This window comes from Montipora foliosa, chromosome 1 (assembly GCF_036669935.1).
Source record: "Montipora foliosa isolate CH-2021 chromosome 1, ASM3666993v2, whole genome shotgun sequence".
NCBI lineage: Eukaryota > Metazoa > Cnidaria > Anthozoa > Scleractinia > Acroporidae > Montipora > Montipora foliosa.
The window spans coordinates 49,362,985-49,384,019 of record NC_090869.1 but is presented as its reverse complement, the minus strand read 5'-3'; the positions used below and the strand labels follow the sequence as shown (position 1 = coordinate 49,384,019).

The 21,035-nt window shown below is 38.9% G+C and overlaps 1 protein-coding gene across 2 annotated transcripts in view; it reads right to left on the bottom strand.

The window, feature by feature from the left end:
- Positions 1–944: 944 nt before the first annotated feature.
- The window catches only part of LOC138000089 (vinculin-like), a 34,444-nt gene continuing 14,353 nt past the window's right edge, over positions 945–21,035 (bottom strand). For both annotated transcript variants that reach the window (XM_068846250.1, XM_068846257.1), the window contains 15 exons: positions 18,568–18,713; positions 17,854–18,046; positions 16,600–16,745; positions 14,392–14,554; positions 13,281–13,432; positions 11,205–11,397; positions 9,784–9,845; positions 9,437–9,572; positions 8,449–8,540; positions 6,579–6,684; positions 6,135–6,280; positions 5,404–5,519; positions 4,339–4,477; positions 3,983–4,073; positions 945–2,722 (listed from right to left, as the gene is read on the bottom strand). In XM_068846250.1, the coding sequence (XP_068702351.1) occupies positions 2,580–2,722; positions 3,983–4,073; positions 4,339–4,477; positions 5,404–5,519; positions 6,135–6,280; positions 6,579–6,684; positions 8,449–8,540; positions 9,437–9,572; positions 9,784–9,845; positions 11,205–11,397; positions 13,281–13,432; positions 14,392–14,554; positions 16,600–16,745; positions 17,854–18,046; positions 18,568–18,713 (2,024 nt within the window). In that variant the 3' untranslated portion in view covers positions 945–2,579. The remainder of the gene's footprint in view (positions 2,723–3,982; positions 4,074–4,338; positions 4,478–5,403; positions 5,520–6,134; positions 6,281–6,578; positions 6,685–8,448; positions 8,541–9,436; positions 9,573–9,783; positions 9,846–11,204; positions 11,398–13,280; positions 13,433–14,391; positions 14,555–16,599; positions 16,746–17,853; positions 18,047–18,567; positions 18,714–21,035) is intronic.

Sequence of the window (21,035 nt, the reverse complement as noted above, 5' to 3'; positions counted from 1 at the left end):
CGCGAGGGAATCGTTGAAGCAATCAGCGAGAGCGGTAAGAGACGGGATGTTCTCATCCAGCATTTGAAAGGCCCAGCTATCGGTAGTACTCCTCTGACCTGTCAACCCTTTAATCTCCTTCCACCACCGTTTCACATTACTATCTTTCAGGGTCGCGACTTTCCTTTCATAAAAGTTCTTTCTGTACGTCTTACATTCCTGCTGAACCCTGTTTCTCCAATATTTATAAGTAGTAGAATCTTTACCGTGTAACACAAGGGACTTTTGACGCCGTGAGATTCAGTAAGGTCTTAAGCTTAGAGGTCATCCACGGTTTGTCAGATGAATGAAAGCCTTTGTATCCGAAGTAACGCTTGTTTTGGTTTTCAAATTTCCCGGGCGCTATCTTGAATAATTGTGACGCCTCGCGGTTGCGCTATTGTTTAAAAATTATTCACTTGTCGAAGTGGAAATTATCTTAAGACTTTGCGAGATTGACAAGACAGATGCCAGATTAGTTGAGGTGGTTGACAACATCTTTGCAACTTGATGTGATATCACTTAATTAATAGTCTAAAGGGAAGCCTTCGAAGCAATCAAAGACCTAAACGAACAAAAAAAAAAAAACTCCTTCCCTCAATGTTATCGAAGAACAGTAAAACATCACGTTCTTTTAGAGTGGACGAGACCGTCCTTCATAAAACGCGGCAAAAGAGTATGGGGGGGGGGGGGGGGGAGGATCGAGGGTCAAATTCAGTTGGTGAACTTGAAGGAAACCTTTCTGAGTTCAGGCTGCCTATAGCTTCTTGTTTTGATTTTGAGATAAAAACAATTCAACCGAAGGTTTGTGTCCTCCGTTTAAACGGAGGTAGCCTACGAACGCAAACGTATCGTCCTGAAAACAGACTATAAAAACATATATATCGCCTTAACAATTTCCTAAAGGAAAACACGTGCCAGAAGTATCATTTTCACGCCATTTATACAATATTGTTTTCTTTCACTTATCGCATATCATAAAAATATATTATTTATACCTACAAAATATTCGATTTATGAAGGTCAATGAGAATTTCCTATCAAATTTAATACTACGGAAACTAATTAAACAATCATGCACAGCAGCAAATGACAATTTTTTCCTTTAAACATTCACTCCATAATCTTACTTCAAACCGTTAAAAAGTTCCAAGATTCTACCTAACAACTTGTAACCGTGTGCCTGCCGCTGACAAATTTTTAAATGTTTCCAAAGAAAGAAAATTATTCCACGCTACAGTCGCATGAAGGGGTGAAATTAGTCCCTAGAGATCGCTTTTCTTTTGGTCAGCACCAAGAACACGGACTCTGACGTAGTGAAGGTCCATCTTTGTAACCGTTGACAAGCAATGTTATTTCAAATTTCTGAGCGTGCGCAGACGAGCCGGAAGTCCACGATTTGCGGACTTCCTGCCTTGGAAGTAGCCAGAGTCCGCGTTCTTGGTGCTGACCAAAAGAAAAGCGGACTCTTTGAAAAAAAAATTGTTTCCTTCACGAGCCATAAGCAATTTTAAAATAAAACTAAAAATCCTAATTCATTCTGTAGGAGACATTTTAAAAGAAGAAATCATGCCTAAAGGTAATAATTATTGTCAATCTCGAAGACAGGCAGCTGAATATCCGTCTTTAGTATTGTTACATTGGTGATGATTAAAAATTCTCTGCTCTGATTGGTTGCACTTGAGATAATCACCAACGTTGGTTTTTTTCAAAATGGCCGAAGAAACAGACGAAGGAATTACCTGTTTTTAAGAAGCATAGTTTTCAAATAACCACCTATGTAATTATACTAAAACACTCGGGCTCGGTGAATATCGGTGAACAAAAACCTCGACTTCGGGATATTCACCTCGCCTTCGGCGAATAATTGTTAAATAAATTGGCGTTAACTGTAATAAAGCGGCTGTAATAAAACGCCCGTTAATTTGCCTTCCGCGAGTCACTAGACCGCATTCAGAAATGGTGAGCAATAAGTTATTATTTCACAGGTACTGAGATTTATCCACGAAAATCAAAGTGAATAAAATTCGAACTGATTCTTAATGTAGCCAATAAAGATTACTTCAGTAGTAGTATGAGAAAACAAACGAGTGAGCGAAGCGAACGAGTGACTTTTCTGATACGAAACAACGAGCGAATAAAAATCTTACGGGCGCATTTTCCATGAAGTAATCTCTCTTTCCCTTATCTTTGTACTAATACGACCAACTTGCCTCGTTTACATGGAAAAAAAATACAAAAGAAATGCTGTGTTAGAGCGAGGCTAGTAGGTCCCATTGGCACGAAGAAAAAAGAATAATTATTCGCCGCCATTTATGAATACGGTCTATGATTTCTGGCATTCGCGAGTCGTGTTCTCCCAGCATGACGCACTCACCCATTCCATAAAAACGTTTTGGTGAACTATTAGCGACAATTAAAATCGTAATCAATATAATTTTTGCTTATTATTATTATTATCAAAAAACGCTAGAAACGCTTTAAGTTACGAAGTAGATTATGAAAACAAATATTTCCTCTCTGAATTGTCTACACAGCCTATTTAAATTATTGTATATGTTCTATCTTTTCTTGAAAGAAATTGCAGCCGAGCGCATCTTGACTGAAGCAGCCTCAGTCTCCTTAACAGCCTGCCGCACTGCTGCCATCAGGTTTTCTGCGCATCCCACAAGGGTTTCAGTGGCTTCCAAGTCTGCTTCCGGGTCTGAAACATTCCGTCGGAAAACCTCCAAATTACTATGCTTTATTTATTTAATAATTTTAGGAAAGAACATTGACAACAACTAAATAAATAAGGCAAGGGAGCCCAATAAGAGTTGAAAGCAGTTTTGATTTCTAGTGAAGCTATGATCAACGCAATTCTGGCAATTGCATGGAGAAACCTGAAAACTTCTGGCCCACCGGATAAATCACTATCCAGCGGACAAAAACTAGCAAAACCGATTGAATTATCCAGTGGATAGTGATTTATCCAGCGGATAGCGCTATCCATCATTTGAACAACTGGGGCCAGGACTTCAACGGGGTTTAAACCCGTGACCTCGTGACACCGGTGCGACGCTCTAACAAACTGAGCTATGAAGCCATTGATGTTGATGATTTATTTCACATATCGTTCATTATGATTTCTTTTGTTTAAAAAGATATTATGGGATGCCCCCGCCAATGGCATAGGTATTTGCCCCCTGGGCATCCCATAATAGCTGTTGGAACAAGAAAATTCAAAATGGCCGCCGTATCGTCGAAGTAAGTTCTATTTGCTAACAATACCGCCAACAATACGGCCAGCTACGCAGGCTAGGACTTAAGTGAAGGATTGCATACTGAGGAACTTGTGGACTACTCACACGAAGGGAAAAGGAACGGAAGAAGAGAGAAAAACAGTGTTCATTTAACGAAGGAACGCCATTTAAACATTGGTGTATTTTCCCGTGCGATCCTCACGGGTAGAATGAGCTTCACACTGATTTTTGGCAAAAAAAAAAAACCCAGAGAAAAACACTGGAAGCAAGGCCGAGAATCAACACAACCCTCTAGTGGCTAAAACCAGAATATAAATGATTTCAATGATTGGTTGGGGGGCGAGTGCCGTCACCGAAACCGCTTTAAATTCATGTTAACAACACATACAAGTAGGCGGCCGAAGATCTAAGGAATTCATTTTGCAAGTTACTCAGATAGAAAGAGAACACCGACCGACACTCATGAACATCTAAGTAAAGACAAAAAATTCGTTCGCCTCATTCCTTTTTCTCTTCTTTTCCGTGGAAACATTTCCAACCACTGACAAAAATACCCACTGACAATGTGAACTTGTGGACGACAGCAACTCGTTGAAGTGGGAGAGTAAGAAAAGTATAGTTAACCACCCCTACTCGGAAAAAACCTTAAAAGCTCCCCCCACTCAACCCTCCCTCCCTCCCTAAAACAAACATAAAGATAAAGCACTGTTTAGGGCACATACCGTCAGCTCCGATCATGGTGGCTTTGACAGTGGAGACAATTTTCAGCTGTGTGCTGATAGTAGGAATCCTTTCAATTGTTTGCGACAGGGTCTAAAATCACAAGCACAACAAACGTGAATTGTAAACTTTGAAGAGAAGCACAATTATCACCACACCCCTTTAAACTGACATCGTTACATAAGAGCTCTGTCAAACCCTGCTTGCGAAGATATAGGTTTTGGAAAATGTTTATAAGGAAGGTCCAACACTTTACACGCGTTCCGAAAACGTTCCCCAATCCCCCTGTGGCTCTTTTTATTCTTAATACATGCTGTCTAATCCTCTCGTACCCCTCCCTATTTTATTCGTCACTCACTTGACTGACTCTCTTATCAGGACAGTTTTTCGCAATCTTTGCAGAATATACTGATACTTCTTTGCTTGCCGCTGCTATTTCCTTCGCCAAATCAATCAGTTCTTTCTTGGACCGATGAGGCTGGCCTTCTTCTGCGTCCCTAGGAGGTAAATAGTTTGCTGCGAATTAGAGATTTCAATTTCGCCCTACGTAATTATACGATACACAAAAACGAGAGTGAATGCACTGAAATTCAGCTCAATCTTCAACAAAACAGTTAAACAATCTAAAATAAAACGTTGATTTATTTCTTTCCTCCGGTGGCTAAACTCGGCAAGGTCAGATGCTATCAATTATATTTTTAGAGATCAGGAAGGCCCCGAGGACATTAACGGAACTGAAATAAATTATGCTTTGAAATAATTTTAACTCTTATTCGCTACTAATTGAACTGGCGTGGACGGCATTAAAGGTCTGAGAAAGTACTAAAAGTACATTCTTCCGCTCAGGTTTTCCAAGGAAATTTGTTCACGTTTTACTTAATAGTCAAAGAGAAAAAGCACAGAAATGGACCAAAATTCAAAATGCACATGCGATGCTTTCGGGCAAGCTTTTGTTCATCAACAGCCCACATTCGGCAAGGAATCATTTCAGTCGTCTTTATTCTTAAAACTGTTGTATTGTGCGAAAGTGCGTGACCTGAAAGGCTGTACTTTGGGTAGTTTGGTGTATTAGGAAATTCGCAACGTGTTTTGGTTACTTGATTTTTGGCATTCACGTTCTCATTGACCACCGACACCTTTGCTTAAGGGGGCCTTCTCACGGCGGTGCAGTTGATTTACTCACCTCTACTCGAAATGCAACTTAACGTTAACCCCGAACTTAGTTTCAAACAACACAGCTTGATTTGGCTGTCAATTTCCTGTCGTTAAATTTGGCTAACTTTCATGACACAGCCCGTTCAAGTTCCATACTGACCATAAAGTTAAAGTTAGATAGTGTTAAGGTCACATCAACAAATCAATCATTGATCGATGCCATTTCTGTTTTTATCAACTATGTCTCAATATTTGCGCACTGTTTTACCTCATAAACTGTGACATCTTAGCAAAGAGAATAGCCATTTTTTTAGCAGCTTGGATAAGTTCATTTCCCTCTTCTTCCCATTTGAGAGCTTCTCTGTGCAAATGATGAGCCGCCATCTGAAAGACGATCAACAAGTTCCGTTCACATGACGCTGGACTACTGCATTCACTTTACTATTGCGTAACAATGGAGGGGTTCGAGCTAGATAGTATTAACATTTTTGACTACGAGCCTGTATCTTAGCTGATGTACACCTAAAATGTTCTATCACGGCTTCTACGTTAGTTAGTGCGTAGGTGCAACTTGAAAATTCAGTGTGACTCTTTCGACAAAGTACAGGGCCTCTGTACGTGTACTTCGGTAAATACAGAGGATACGCACACGGAACCTAAAACGCATTGTGAATTTTGTGTTACAAAAAACCAGCGAAGACCTCAACGAACAGCCAATTACATCACAATTCAATGTTCAAAAACAAAAAACAAAAGTCGACTGCCATGTTTTTTGTGCGAATGTGGACCTTTTTCAGGGAGAATTAAATGCCTCTCCAGTTACAAACTACGTTTCTTAACACATTTCGTTATTCAAAGCTGTTGACATCATCCGGGTCTACCTGCACATCGTTCTCAAAAGACGTGTAGCTTTGATTTTCAGAATATATGACATTTCATATCATACTGTACTTTTATTTTACGCGTAGTTTTGTTGTACATGCAATTTTTGAAACTTACCGCCATCCTGTTATCTTCAGGCGGTTGCTCTAACACCTGTTGAACCTGGACCATTTCATTGGATGGGAGGGGTGGGCGAGGAGGTGGTGCAGTTTCCTTAGGGAGGGGTGGACGGGGTGGAGGCACCTCCTGTACTGGTGCTGTTGCTGAAAGTTGAGAAAGACCACATCATTTACCATCGAGTTTCTTTAGATAGGAAGGCTTTCAATCGAGTTTCGTAAACATAAGTAATTTTACTCAGGTGCGGAAAATAAAATTATACGTTACGGAATTAAATAAGGACGCTTGTCAGCGATAGGATCGAGAAAACGAGTGCATCCATTCGTGTATTTTAGCGAACATAAAGTAAAAAAGAGTAAAGAAAAAATACTTCTCCAAATCGGGCAGCCAGAAAGACTTCCCGCAAGGAGTACTCTAATAAATAAACCAGCGCAACATTCTCACCAATTTGTAAACCCGATATATCAGGTGGAGGCGGAGGAAACTCTTCTTCTTCAGGCTGTGCTGCTCCGCAGACTATGACCCGCACTCCAGTCACAGCATCTTGCAACTACAAACATTTCAGAGAGGAGAGAGACGAGTTCTCCAACAAATATTATTCCCCTTCCCTGCCTTGCTGACAACAGCACTTCAACAGTGTCTTCGCCAGAGTTATTCGTACGTTTTATCAATCAATCAATCAATCAATCAATCATTTATTTTAACACGTTACGTCAAAGAGCTATAAAACTCGTTCAAAATACGAACGTGTATAAATAAAATCTATAATAATTACAGCCATATAATACAATTCAATATTAAAAACAACAAAAAGCCACATACTAAAAACGTGACTTGGAAAACGCTAAAACTCGATCTAAAAGCAGTTAAAAGCTACAATTGTACACTATAAGACACGTTCTAAAAAACTGCAATCCTGCAATTTACTTCTGAAGTCACTAAAATCACTTGAAAGACGCACATGAGAAGGCAAACTGTTCCATAACTTAGTTAATGAATAAGTGACAGAATTCTTCTTAAATTTACAATTAAATTTTGGTAATTCCAAATTCAAGCCCTCGCCTCTTAGCCTATACGGTGTATGCCTGTATTTAAAAAGGCTAGCAATATATGTAGGACCCGTACCATTTAGACATTTAAAAAGAAGTATTAACGCCTGATGTAAGCGCCTACAATATAAAGATGTCATGCTAGCCGCAGTGAGCAGTTCGTCGTATGACATTAACTTGTTGTGCCCGATTAATGTTCTCAAAATATAACAGTTGCCATCTTCGAGACGGTTGCGTTGACCCGTACCTATGCCTACAAACAAAGGACCACAGTATTCGAGATGAGGTAAAATAAATGCTTTATAAAGTTTTATCATTGCATCATGAGGAAGAAAACGCCTTATTCTTCTCAGAGCAGAAGCCTTGGCATAGGCTTTCTTTAGTTGATCTGATATGTGTTCTTTATAGGATAGGTCCTTGTCTAAAGTTACTCCAAGAATCTTGATAGATCGGAGAAATTCTATTTGAGCATTATTAAGAAATAAAGAATAATGATAGGCACAGGGTCCGACAGATAATGCTTGAGTCTTAGCACAGTTCACTGTTAAATAGTTGGACTCAAACCACGACGAAAGAGCCTGGAGATCCTTGTTGAAGGAAAATTCTAGAATGGTGGGAGATACATCTGACAGGTAGGCAGTCGTGTCGTCAGCGTACAGCCGCAATGAGACATTAGGAACACAAAAATTCAAATCATTAATGAATATGTTGAACAACAACGGACCCAATAGTGAACCTTGAGGAACGCCAGATTTAACTGTTTTGAAGTCAGAGCATACGCCATCTAATCTGACACATTGTTGACGACCTAGCAGGTAAGTGGACATCAGTTCCAATGCACGTGTAGAAAAGCCATAGGCCTTCAACTTCGCGAGCAGAAGGCTATGGTCTATGGCGTCAAACGCTTTGCTCAAGTCCACAGCGACCGCCGCTACAGCTTCCTTGTTATCAATACTGCTCCTTCAATCTTCCGTCATTTTTAGCAATGCAGTGCAGCAAGAGTGAGTTTTCATAAATCCAGATAAGTTTGAAGACAAAACGTTATGAAATGCATTCCAAGTTTGGTCGTAAATGACTTTCTCAAACACTTTGGCATAGAAATGACTGGTAATATTTGGGTTATGTACTTGTTGTGCTGTAATGAATACCTAACTAAGTACTTCAGAAATGAAAAAATCTTTCGACTTTGCCTCCCAATTTGTTCGCATCAGCGATACAATATACATTAAACTCGCGCAGAGGTGTTATGCTGCTGGCTAACATACCTTTCTCGTGGACTCCCGAAGGTTCCTGTGAGAATTTTTATCAGTAGGATTTGTGGCAACAGCTTTAGCATTAATCACCAGAGGTGTGATAGCTATTTAAAAGATAAAAAGTCTGACTGAAAAGCTGAAGCAACATACCATTTCAGGAACGTTCGCGGGAGGGTTTGATAGAGGAAGAGGGGTGGGGAGGAAGGGGGAACGTTGGTTCCTGGGCGCTTTGCAACTTTTTCAAACAATCAGACGATGGTAACATTTCTCCATAAAGAACTAGAACGCAAAGTGCAAAAGCCCTTGCATGTGATGGTGGTGGTCATACAGCTGGAGATAAAAAACGAATCCAAACTTCCACCATGTGAATAATTAAACCATACCAAATCAGCCCACAGGAAGTGTTACCGTCATGATTAATTACCAATACACTCTAATACTCTATTATTTATTACTTAATTACTTACGAAGAATAAAGGGGGAGGGGAAGGGGGCTTTGAAGAGGAGGTAACTTCCTTCCACTATATGGGAGTGGGGGGGGGGGGGGGGGCTTATTAGAGAGAGAGGGACCATGTTTGAGAGGGGGCAATTATAGAGGACGTAGGGTGTATAAACTGGACAAACGTGTATACAAGAAAATTGCCAACATATGTTGTGAACAGGGCCTTCATATCAGAACTTACAGTCAAATGATATGTTACGATTTTTTAAGTATAATCTCTTCAGTTTTGTCTTTCCTTTTTTTAATTGTACATGCATCTGCAACTACTAAAATTCATTCAGGTAATTATTAAGGAAGCACCTACAGCTCAACGTTTTCACAAACTAAGCATGAAGAAGGGTGTGGTAGGTGTGTGTGCCATAAAAGTCGTATTCTCCCAAACCACGTGAAGTACACGTAGATAGCGCAATAAATGTTTTGAGCAGGTTTAAACTCTCTTTCAAGTATCACTATAAATATTATTAGGAGCATAAATTAGAGCTCAACATAGTCACTTACAATTTCCCAAAGCATCTTTTGCTGTTTGTATCTTGGAAACATAGTCTGGATCTAAAGAATTTTCCATCTCAGCTTCGGCGACATCTACCACCCTTTTTGCTCGACGAGCAATGTTTGAACTCTTTGTAATCAACAACTGATAAAACAAACAGATATGCTAGGCAGTTAATTTACTAATTTACTTTCATTACTGGTAGAGGTAAGGTATTCTCACAATCTTTCAGAGAACGCAAATAGTGAGTAAGTTTCATTTAAAATACTGGAACATCAAGGCGTACTATTTTTTCCATGCTTCATAAAGGATAGCTGGTAAAGAAAACAAAAAAAAAATTAATAGTATCTATCACCTGGGGATTCCCTTGTTCCATAGCAGCATTGCACATTTCTGCATCCTGGTTAATTGCTGTCTCTGAAGGTGATGAAGCAAAGGAGCAAAATAGAAAATATGTTACAAATAAAAACTACTTTTTATGCCTTAACTCTGTTGAAGATTGGTTATCTGGACTTGGAAGATGGACGGTGAAAACTGCAGGTTGCAGGTAAGGGTTCCAGGTCATTGTTTCACCATAGCTGAAATGACACAAATCTTTACTAACGCAAACATTAGGTCAAAAAACAGTATGCTCTAGATAACGTTTAAGCCTAAGATTAGCATGGGTTTGGGTTGTTTCAGTTATGGCAACACCATGACCTGCAACCTGCAATTTACACCCTTTGTATGGAAGACAAATAATACACGCTTTATCATTGAAAGAGAACTGAAAAAAGAAAGATGTGAAGCCACTTGTGTACCGGTACATCTTTATTTCCCACAAGGCAACAGGACCCAAACTGAATCAAGATTCTCTTGAGTTTGGGAGGGTGGTGGATGGCAAAGAATAAGAAAAGAGGGAGCACTGATGATTACAGTTGTCTCTAACACTGATGACTCATTAAGTGGATCAACTTCATAGGGGGTTCTCAAGGCAAGGTTTATTCCCGTTGAGGCCACCACAAATTTTTAGGTGTCTATAACAGGCAATTGCTTAAATTGTCCAGATACATGTAACCGCAAAGATCACTTCTCTCAATTACATCTATAATCTGCACTTCAAACATTTTATTTCATAGAGCCCTTTTATGGGAACACATGAGCCCAACAAATCTACCTGCTCCCAACTTGTTGGCTTCATAGCTCACTTGGTAGAGCATTGCAACGGCATCGTAGATGTCACGGGTTCGAATCCAGTTGAAGTCACCTGAATTTTTCAGGTGTCTATAAGAGACAATAGGGAGCTTACGAAATGACGACGCCGACGGCAACAACGACGCTACAAAACAATAGGTTTAGTGAGCAAAAACAATGGCTCTGCACGCTCTGCACATGCGTTTTACATTTTGGTACATTTCTTTGCCGTCATCTCCTAAATGACGACGTGAAATGACCAAATTCAAGGTTCTGTGGAGGACGTTAGCACATGACGATGAAATTTCAGTTCTCTCCCTACGCTTCCAACCCCCTCATAACAGTTTAATTCCTCGACAGTTACTACACATTTTTAACGCGAAACGACATGAAACAGTTTCGCAGTGATATGAATAACGTGAACTCGTATTTTTAAATGAAGTCCTCGTAGCCGTCGTCGTCCTCGTTTCGTAAGCTCCCTAATAATTGCTTAAATTGTCCAGCTACATTTAAGTGCAAGGATCATTTCCCTAAATTTCAAGGTTTATTCCTATTACCGGTAATCTCTTATCACAAATTAAACATGTGTGTACATGAACTAACCACAGGCTTCAATGAATTTTCCAGTGTCTGTTGCACTATCCACTTGAGTAGTCAGGGTCTGCATTTTGTCCTTCCAATTGTCACGCATACTTTCAAAATGCGTTGACACAGCAGGGGCATCTCCCGGTGAATGTTTGCCATAATCCAGAAGGATTTTAGCTACATGGGAAACTTGAGGAGTCAATTCCTTCAGCTGTAATAAACAATCACATTACCTTATAGTCATAAATAAACTGTAAACACTAGTAGATAAGCCACATCTTTTACCATAAAATTTTGTTTAAAATCTACACGAATATCTTGCATGAGATTTTCATAATCACCCCCAAAACCCTGAAATAAGTCTGTTTTAACTAAACATCAACAGATACTGTGGAAAAGTTATGAAAACTGGTAACTACATTTGCAAGTTTTCACTTAGATCTTTCCCAAGCAAGAAAATACCATGTAATTTTTTGAAAACTTGTGACGTAAAAGGCACACAGTTTCTCCTTTGTTTACAACTTTGATGGCAAATTTGTCAAAGAAATTATTCACTAGTGAGCTTGTTTGTCACAAAGGGATGGCTTCCAAATGTCCCTGTACACATGGTAAACAAAAGGAATCTCGAAAACGTCCATTTCGCTTTGCTTTGCCTGGTTACTAAGCAAAGTGTGTAGACAAATGAACTTGCTCAACAACAACAAGCTGTTAAGTAGATTCCACTGAAAAAAATGGAGAAGTTCACAAGGAAAAGCAGTGCTGTTTCCAAACAAGTTGACATATTCTTTAAGCTTATATACAATTTGGAGGGTTAAATGGTGTATTTAGGTCTTATTTAGACTACTAATTAAATTAATGATCGATTCAAGATGGCAAAGACTTAATTTAAAAAAGCTATGAATTTTTGTCAGAATATTATTTTTCAGATCTTGATGCAATGTAATGTTACACTCATCAATTTTCTTGCCTTCTTCTGACTGCATTACAATTAAATACAATCATCTACACTAACAATTTTTTCCGGCCTTTAGTGTGCTCATAGAACAAATTCCAAAATGTATGAAATTTGATGTGCGTTAAGTTTTGCCTGCAAGCCTACCCACAATCAATGCATTAGTCACTGATGCAAGACCATCAGTGTTCTGATTTATTAATAATGCAACAATTACATGTATTTAACTGTAACCATTTTCATTCAATCAATTCAAAGGTCAGTTCCCTTAGTGTGGAATTTTATTCTGTTTGTTCAGAATTTGGAACAACAATGCCCTTTGTTTTGCGATGGCCTCAGGCTACCTAAGACACTTTCAGAAAAAACTACCCAGGGAAATGTTCCTGCTGGGAATTAACCAAATAACCTTTGAACACAGCAAGATCTGTTCTACTGTATATGTGTAATGATTTTAACAATAACCTGTACAGAAAACACCCATAACCACCCCCATCCTACTTTTTGGTTAAGGCTGACCAGTGGCTTTCTTATGAACTCAATGTTTCATCGGAAATTAGCTTGGAAGACTTCTTAAGAGCTTCTCAAAAATTTCTCAGGAAATTCTGTAACGAATCCACTAAAATTTTTCAAATGATTACATAATAATATAGTTTTATTAAGCAGTATCTGGAGAACCTTATTAGTAATCTATAGTCAATTAGCCTACCTTAAAGTGTTATGACCTTTGGTATTTTGTCTTATTAGAACCAGTGTCACTGGTCGGGATAAATGTACAGTGTAATAATTTATTGGTTCTCATACATGTATGTAAGTACTCATATGTGAGAACTTAACCAGGGCCCGATTGTTCGAAAGCTGATTAATGTAATCCAAGATTAACTAAACTTTTGTTTCATGTTTTCAACTTTTTGGCAAAAGTTTCTTTTAAATTAGCTTATTTTTGTTTTTCAACATTGACTTCTTCTAAAGTTAAGCTTTGCAGAATATCATCGCAGCATTTGGGAGTAGAGAAATAAACTCCTTGGTTAATTTATAATCTGGGATAACTGGTAACCGCCTTTTGAATAACTGGGCCCAGATGTTTTTCTTTTTAAATCAAGTTTTTGGGGCCCCAATGAGACAAGCTTGCACTTAGTACTCACTTCCTCAGCATTTTGACGTATCTGATCCAAGAGTCTCTTGTTAGTGTTGCCACCAGCATTTGCCAGTTGAATAGCAGTGTCTGTAATTTGATTTGCCTGATGCTCAAATGAACCTGCTGTGCTCTCAAACTCAGCCTCACGTCCTGGTGCATCTGCAAATAACAAGAAACTGGTAAACACTAAATGGCCAAGAAGATATGAATGTTCTTTCAGACTACTGTAAGCAACGGGCAGGCCTTCAGAAGGGTGCAATGACAAGATGCAAATTATACGAAATCTGCAGGGCAGATTACCGGTATGTGATTAGAAAGGCCAATTATGCGATTTTTTTCTGAGCAATTTGAAGTTCAGGATAAGAAAAACACTTTTGTACTGCCATTTTGAACACAAGGGAACAGTAATTATGCATCTTGATTGACATTATATTTCTGAACAGATTGGCTAATCTGAACAAAGGGCATGCTTGTTTTACACCAATAGGTGACTCTTTACGAATGAGACTCGTACCAGGCCCATGCAAAATAATGCCATGAACTTTGAATGTTTACAAAATTGAAGGTGACAAAGGCTTTTTAGCCTTTTTCTAAAGTAAATCATCTTAAAAATGGCGTATTTATGCATGAATTCCAAAGAAACTTGTTGATTTATGTTTTATTTTATGAATGATGTGTGTTTTTTTGTGAATTATACGATTTTTCATTAATTGTGCGATCGAATGCAATTTAAGGTTGATTGTGCGAAATTGCACCATCGCGTAATATCAGAAGGCCTGTACAGGGAATGCAGTCCAATTTAGGTTCAGAAGACATAAATTTAAAACTAGCAGAAATTAAAAACATTTATGGAATCAAGAAGAATTTGAAAAAAAAACAGATTTTTAATCATTAAGGAAAGACAGCGACGTGAAAAACATGTCGCCAAGCACTTCACTCTTTAATTAACAGCAATGTAAATACAATGGGAATGTTGTTACTATTAACAGTAATAAAGCTTTTTTATGTTATATAATGTACACTCGACCCATTGGTTTTATATTCTGGTAAACGAAAGGCATTATTTCTGGGAGCAAGCAGAGACAATAATAACTATAATTAATTTTTTGTTCCTTAACCTGGGGGAGCCCGGGCAGCTTTCTCCAACTGTTTCAGACTTGATGTTGTGTCCATGAAATCTTCAGCAACCTGAGCAACAACTGCATTTTGCAATTTGTTGTTTAGTTCCTCCAACTTTTTCTCAATCTTTTGAGCTACACCAGCTGCCTGTGGAGAGTTTCCCTGAAAAAATGGATGTTACGCAGTCAGATGATAGAAATTAGACATGCTTGCCACAACTGGTTTGTCACTTTGTCCCACGAAAGGATATTAGACAAGTATAGCAGATAATAATTATTAGCACACTCCTCCTTTACCTAAAATGACATCAACCCCCTGGCCAGTTTATGGCAGTGAAAAGGCTTAGAAATCCCAATTTCAAAGATTCTGCTGTGAAGGATAACACTGCTCTTAGCTTTATATAATATATACATGTATAATGTATAATAATGCTTTCCAAGAAGAGATAATAAATTATTATGATTGGTCACACAATAATTAATTATTCAGCCTGGTCTTGAACAGAGATGCAACTAGGCGAAACACAATAGGACCCAAAGACCATTGTCAGACCATGACACTAGGAACCAAACCTTGTACAAACCCTTGCTTGTGTCAATGGAAAACACGGTAATTGTGAAGAAGAGCTCCCCAAAAAACCTGTCGGCCGACTGTCGGTCAACTGTCGGCCGACAGTCGGCCGACTGTTGCCCAACTGTTGGCCGACTGTTGGCCGACTGTTGGCCGACTGTTGGCCGACAGTTGGGCAACAGTCGGCCGACTGTCGGCCAACAGTCGGCCGACTGTTGCCCAACTGTCGGTCGACAGTTTGTGTTATGTTTGAGGTTAAAGTGTTGGCCGACTGTCGGCCAACAGTCGGCCGACAGTCGGTGACCTGTTGGCAACCTGTTGGTAACGTGTCGGTAACCTGTCGGCGGGACAAAGTAAAATGATCGTAAGCATTTACTTGTCTATTGCTTCTAAACTACGCGAAAAGAGCTAAAGGCAGTTCATAACGATACCTTGAGCAGCACTTATACTACTAATATGGCTTTTGTCCACTGTTTTAGCGTTGGCTAGCGATACTTGCCCACATTGTAAACATCATTCATACATACATGACATACCATAAGAGGCCGCGTTGCATTGTAGGGCGATCTGAAGGAAAGTGTTCGTTTGTCTCCTCTACTATGTATTGATACGTAGCTTATGGTTTTCAGAGTTTTTAGCAGAGTTTTCGATTAAATTATCTTCCATTGCGATTCTTAGATTGTCTGGTGTGTTGTAAATTACGCAAGTGATATATCCTATACGCACCTGATAACAACCGATAACAGTTGATCGGTAAGTAGGTGAAGTCTGTCGAGTCATACATCACCATTACGGAATGTCACGTTAACTGCTCGTTTTTGCCACAATTTTTCTCTTTTCTTAACCGATCGGTAACCTGTTGGTTAGCTGTCGGTAGACTGTCGGTAAGCTGTCGGTCAACTGTCGGCCGACAGTTGACCGACAGTCGGCCGACAGGTTTTTTGGGGAGCTCTTCTTCACAATTACCGAAAACACATTAATTTTTTTTGTTTATACTGAAATAAATGATTGTATTTGAAGTGGGAGTAATAGATGCCATGGTGAAGTGAATGTATGTACAGCTAGCTGTCTAAAGTGACAAAAATTTTATTGCTCAATACTGTAAATTGCATGTAAGTGCAAGGATCACTTCAATCTTTTGATGTTTAAAACTGTTTAGAGCTACACATAAAGTGCATTCCAATTTTAAATTATCCTTTTTTCCTCATTTGAAATAAAATGCTACATTGAATGCAATCAAGAGAATTTTCGAATAACTTTTATACTTGTACAACCAGGGCCAGTTGTTCAAAGCCTGATTTTAAAAGCTACGACGGGAATGTACATGTAATCCTGGATTAATGAAAATGTAAATTATTGCAGTTCATTTTCTGATAAAAAAAAGGTTCCACAAGATATTTAGTCTTCAATCTTAAATATGCCTTTGTTTTTTGACAGGCAAAATTCAATCCTGGGTTGGTACATGTATGTAATAATTATTGTTAATCAGCTTTTGAACAACTGGACCTTGAAGTGTACTTCACGCATTAAGTCAGTACAGGACTTGAAAATAATTTTGGATTGTTGAATGCTCTCCCCATCAATGAAAAGGCGAGTGTAAATGTTCTGAGATTATTAAGAAACAGCGGTAGACATACCATCCCTCTTCTCATCATGCTTGCGATTTCATCAGTAAGTTGGTCAAGCTCATCACAAAGCTGCAAGATTGCACTCCTCTCTGGGCCAGAACATTTATCAGCTATGACTCGACCCTGGTCAGTGCACTCATGGATAGCCCTTTCACCTGCAGAAATAATTGGACATTATGCTTCTGTGATGTAAGCACATCAACATGAGCTTAGCCTAGTAGCTATTTCTGGTAGTCCAATTTTAGCTGACAAAGTACATGTACCATAACGTACATTACTGAGACTGCAACTCATGTCAACTAAACACATGCAACTTTACATACTGTTTTTGTCACTATCTATGAATGAACAGGAACTCAGGGATATGTTCCCAGATACATGTACAGGTACATTGTAAGCAACAAAATAATAGTCTATGCTGTTTTATAACGTTACAGTACCCAACACCCGTACCGACATGACAGGTGGTTGTATGTCACAATGAACAACATTAATTTTAAATTCTAGTGGTGCATACCATTTTTGCTGGCATACACAAGTTTTTGCAAAACAAGAGTTTTCTATCTATAGTGTTGTCCTTTTGATATTGATCTCTCAAATGCTGATAATTATAATTTTCTTTGATAAGTTTTAGTTTTCAAGAGAAGATGATGATACATAGATGATGATCCAAGAATTGGAAGATGATGATACATAGCTGCTAAAGGAATGATGCATTTAAACTAGCCAGGTACAAACCACAGGTCACAGGTCACAAGTCACAGATCATTGCTTTACCGATACACAACAAAACCTAACCGTTTACCAATGCTAACGTTACGTCTAAAAACTTTTCTTTAGGTCCAATGAGGCCAAAGGTTAGCTTTAATGAATGTTTAGGACTCTCTCTGTGACTTGTGACCTGACTGTGTTTTGTACCTGCCACTTTACATCCCTCCAATGATGCTATAAATACTGAAAATATCTAAAGTTGGGTTTGGATTCCTTTGTCCACTCATTGCACCAAAGGAAAGGCCAGCCGACATTTCTTGCATGTTTAAAATGTGTGATTTTGTTACTCATGATAAAGATAATGATAGTGATACCGACAACAATAATGACAACAGTTGGGACATCTCACAACAAGTCCAACCAGTGGTCAGAGCCAGATATGAACCCAGAGCAACTGCATCCAAATTCAATGCCCTGACCACTGGACCACAATGCACCCACAACAAATAATTATAAAGAACAAACCCATAACAAACTATATTGCACTATAACCTAAGCCAGACGGGTCTGATGAAGGATTGTTCATCCACTGATGGACCTGATCCATTTTTCCTGCAAAGGTGGTTGTTGGCCTTCGCACACCAGTCTGTTCTTGTACCAAAGTTGCATTCTGCATTTGAGAATTCAAATCTTCAAGAAGCTGTGCAACGTCCCTGTTGAGTCTTTGACCCTCTGGTGTTGTGCCCTATGAAGCAAAACTTACATCATTCTTCTAATATAAAATAATTTAAAATGAATAGCTACAGTTGGTTGAGTATTTTTTTAATAATTTGGCTAAGGAGAGAAAGTGGAATGGAGGATAAAACATACTGTAGTAAGAGCTGTTTACAAAAGTCGGCAAAATTCATGAATACTATTGTTCTTACACACAATAACAATTATTGGAAGCAATGCCAAGTTTGCCCAACCATGCAATTGACAATTTACTGGAGCTGTATCTCTTATGGTGGTTTGCTTAAAAGTCTTGTGCCATTTTTTTCAGCCAATGAGAAGCAAAGCCAGAACCAACTGTGACTTGCATGCACAAAACTTCCGACCAGTGCTTTGTGCAAGGGGCATTAAATTCTGAATAGCTCATGGCCGTGTTTGTGCCGGCTGGAACTGTCAGAACACCAGTAATGTTTTGCTATAAACCCTTTTAATTTGAATTTTATGTATCAACCATGATGACATCATTCTGCAAAACTTTTAAACTGGGGAACCAACCTTGCCCAGTTTCCTTAGCTGTGCCAAATCTCCCATCAACTGATCCAAATCGTCGCACACTTTCTTTATCCTCCCTTTATCTGGACCTTGACAGGCATCCGCAAACTTGCGCCCCTGTGCAATGCATTCCCTGACAGCTCTCTCACCTGTAAAGAAATTGTTTTTGAAAACATTTCCTGTTTAAGGTGTATCAAAATGATAAATTGCTATCATGGGTTTGCAGAGGCAATGATAGCAGCATCTCAAGTACACATAATTTTACATGTAATTTTCTTAAAAAACTGACTTCCTCGGGACATATACAAAACATGGACCACCCTTGTGGACCCGGTCCATGGACTACCCCTGAGGACCACCCCTTATTTTGTAAAGTTACAACCAGAAAAATCTTTAACATAAGAGATAAGTGATACTCACAATTATCTAGACATTTTAAGCAGGAGCCCATGACAAGGAGTAAACAACTACCATATTAAGTCAGTATTTTTGCAGACCAATCTATTTTTAGTCTACCTTTTCCACAAGAAACAAAGAAAGTTCCTGTTTGGTGACGGTATGATGTCAAGTCAGTTTCTTGTGATTGGTCATTGGGCTCCTACAGGAGTTATAATTGAGGGAAATTTAATCCAAAAATAAATAGCAGTCTGTGAAAATGCCCTAGGAGCGACAACAGCCCAATATTCCTGTCAGGTACTACTGATTTGTGCTATTGTCTCTTATAGACACCTACATGTATACAACCTATTTGGTGGCTCCAAAGGGATTCAAATGAATGAATGAATGAATGAATGGCTATGTAGCTGATTGCTCCCCTCGGGGCTTTTCAGGGTCAATGAACACCACTTTGTGGGGGACTTTGCCAGATTGCTTTTTTTTCCTGGTGCAAATGGCAGTCGTGCAGTTTACCGTGATCTTACTGAATAACAAGTATTACAGAACAGAATGAGTGAGAGACTACCACGTCCCCTACTCTTCGCAAACAGTGCGTGATGTGACGTGAGACGGGGCTGTGGTTCCAGTGACTTTGCACAGGATAGTGTGAAAAGTCCTCTGACACTGACGTTGTTAATAATCATTGTTTATGAAAACACTGTGAGAACTTGGTGCTGCCTTCAGTCACTGGAACAACAACTCTGAACTTCTTAATATGTCCAGCTGGAAGAATTGCCTTTAATTTTCCTCATGTTAATGTTGAAATCTCTGTTGCAGTCCCAGCAAAGATACTGTAAGTAAAAAAATACCCACTTGCGTGATGTGTACACACAATCTTCATCTACACAAGAAAATCTCCCCCAACTTACGCAGTTAAGAAAATTTACAAGTGACGAAAGATTTCTTCGGCCGTTACAGGGACCTACAGTTTATCGTCCTTATTCAAGAAGAGTAGAGAGTCAATTGCGAATAACCTTTAATAATTTTCTAAAATTCTAACAAACCAGCGATAGATGAATAGTCAATGGAGTGCTACCTAAACGACGGCACTTTATTTCTTGCTAACTGAGGTTGAAAATTATGCAAATTGTTGTCCTTTAAGTGATCAAAAGCCTCACCAGCTAAGTATGCATGTTTATCCCAAATTAAAATGTATTTTCCGAAAGATGGTTCAAATACTATGCCTAGCTTCACGAAAATTAAAAAGTACAATAATAAACGATTTGATATTTACCGTAATAAGAACTAAGTTAAAGTGACGATCACGAGCGCCACAGCAAAAAGTTATAAATTTAAAATTCCAGGGCCCACTCTCACACAAATAACCATGCAAATGTGTATGCGTCCTCACTTCGACTTTTTGGAAGGACAATTAAAATGTCACTCAGGCTTCGCTTTATGAGCAAACTAAGGAAATCTGTGACTTAGATTTCCAGTGAAAGAAGCAACATGATAGTTCCCAATAAATTATACGCAATGTGGTGTATTTTTTGAGGTAAGAATGTGTCGATGTTTATAATGATCAGTTGATAAGTGGAAACGCCTTAGGAATTAACTTTTTTGATAACTGTTTGGAAAACGTTGGGAAATCGTTGTGAAACATTGAAAAAAATTGCCAACAATCAATGGGAAATGTTGTAAATGCGTTACAACTCATTGGCGAGCATTACAGCGCATTGTGATGCAGTCAAAGCACATTGAAATGCACTCTAACACAAATCTCATTAAGCCCGGTTTCCCAAATAGAGTCACTAAATTTAATTGTCCAAATAAGTGCTCAGATCACTTCTCTTTTTCATCTTAAGATTTTTCTGCTTGTACATGTAACTGTTCAAAATGAGCGGTGGTCCACAGGGGTAGTCCATGAACTGGGTCAACAGTGGTGGTCCATGGACCTGGGGTCCACACACCCAGGCCGTTATGTGGAAAACAAAGACCAAAAACAAAGACCCTGCAGTAATTTGCCTGAAATGACTCGACGGCCACAGAAAACACTACTAGGGATGTTGTGTTTGGCTACTCTCTGTTCGTAATTT